At 66.7% G+C, this 762-nt stretch overlaps 1 protein-coding gene across 1 annotated transcript in view; it reads left to right on the top strand.

Moving 5' to 3' along the window:
* The window catches only part of POLRMT (RNA polymerase mitochondrial), a gene marked incomplete at its 5' end in the record, with an annotated part of 11,937 nt that overhangs the window by 10,467 nt on the left and 708 nt on the right, over positions 1-762 (top strand). Inside the window, 1 exon segment of the mRNA XM_027769546.1 lies at positions 3-56. Coding sequence (XP_027625347.1) covers positions 3-56 — 54 coding nt within the window.

Raw genomic sequence — 762 nt, 5'->3', positions numbered from 1 at the left:
TCCATCCACTCCCTGGACTCCTCCCACATGATGCTCACGGCCCTGCACTGCTACAGGTGGGCCGGCAGGTGCTGCACCTGCGCTACCCAGCCTGCTGCATGCCAGACCCATTCTGGCCCCCACCAGGGCCAGAGTAGGGACACGCTGAGGCTGCGTCCCGCAGGTGCACGCCCGTCCTGAGGAGCAGTCAGGGTTAGGGAGGGGTTCCCCAGCAGGCGTCAGTCCTGGCAGTGCTGTGTAGAGGCTGGCGCCCAGTGGAGCAGCAGGTGGGGGCTGAGCTTTGTGGGCAGAAGAGGGGACTCTGGAAGGTCCCCACACAGCACAGCCCTTGTGGCTCTGTGGGGAGCTTGTGCCCACGTGCCACCCAGTGCAGAGTGACTGGTTCTGGAGGGCCAGCCGTGGGATGTCTGCTGCAGGACCGGCCGTGTGGGGTGTCTATGTGGGGTGTCTGTGCTGGAGGACCGGCCATGTGGGGTGTCTATGTGGGGTGTCTGTGCTGGGGGACAGGCCGTGGGATGCCGGGTGGGGTGTCTATGTGGGGTGTCTGTGCTGGGGGACAGGCCGTGGGATGTCTGCTGGAGGTCAGGCCGTGTGGGGATGGCCGTGTGGGGTGTCTGTGCTGGAGGACCGGCCGTGTGGGGTGTCTATGTGGGGTGTCTGTGCTGGGGGACAGGCCGTGGGATGTCTGCTGGAGGTCAGGCCGTGTGGGGGTGGCTGTGTGGGGGGTCTGGGCTGGAGGACCGGCCGTGGGGGGTGTCTTTG

The sequence above is a fragment of the Tupaia chinensis genome, unplaced genomic scaffold (assembly GCF_000334495.1).
Source record: "Tupaia chinensis unplaced genomic scaffold, TupChi_1.0 Scaffold149964_1, whole genome shotgun sequence".
In the NCBI taxonomy this organism is placed as follows: Eukaryota; Metazoa; Chordata; class Mammalia; order Scandentia; family Tupaiidae; genus Tupaia; species Tupaia belangeri.
This window is presented reverse-complemented; position numbering and strand designations above follow the sequence as displayed.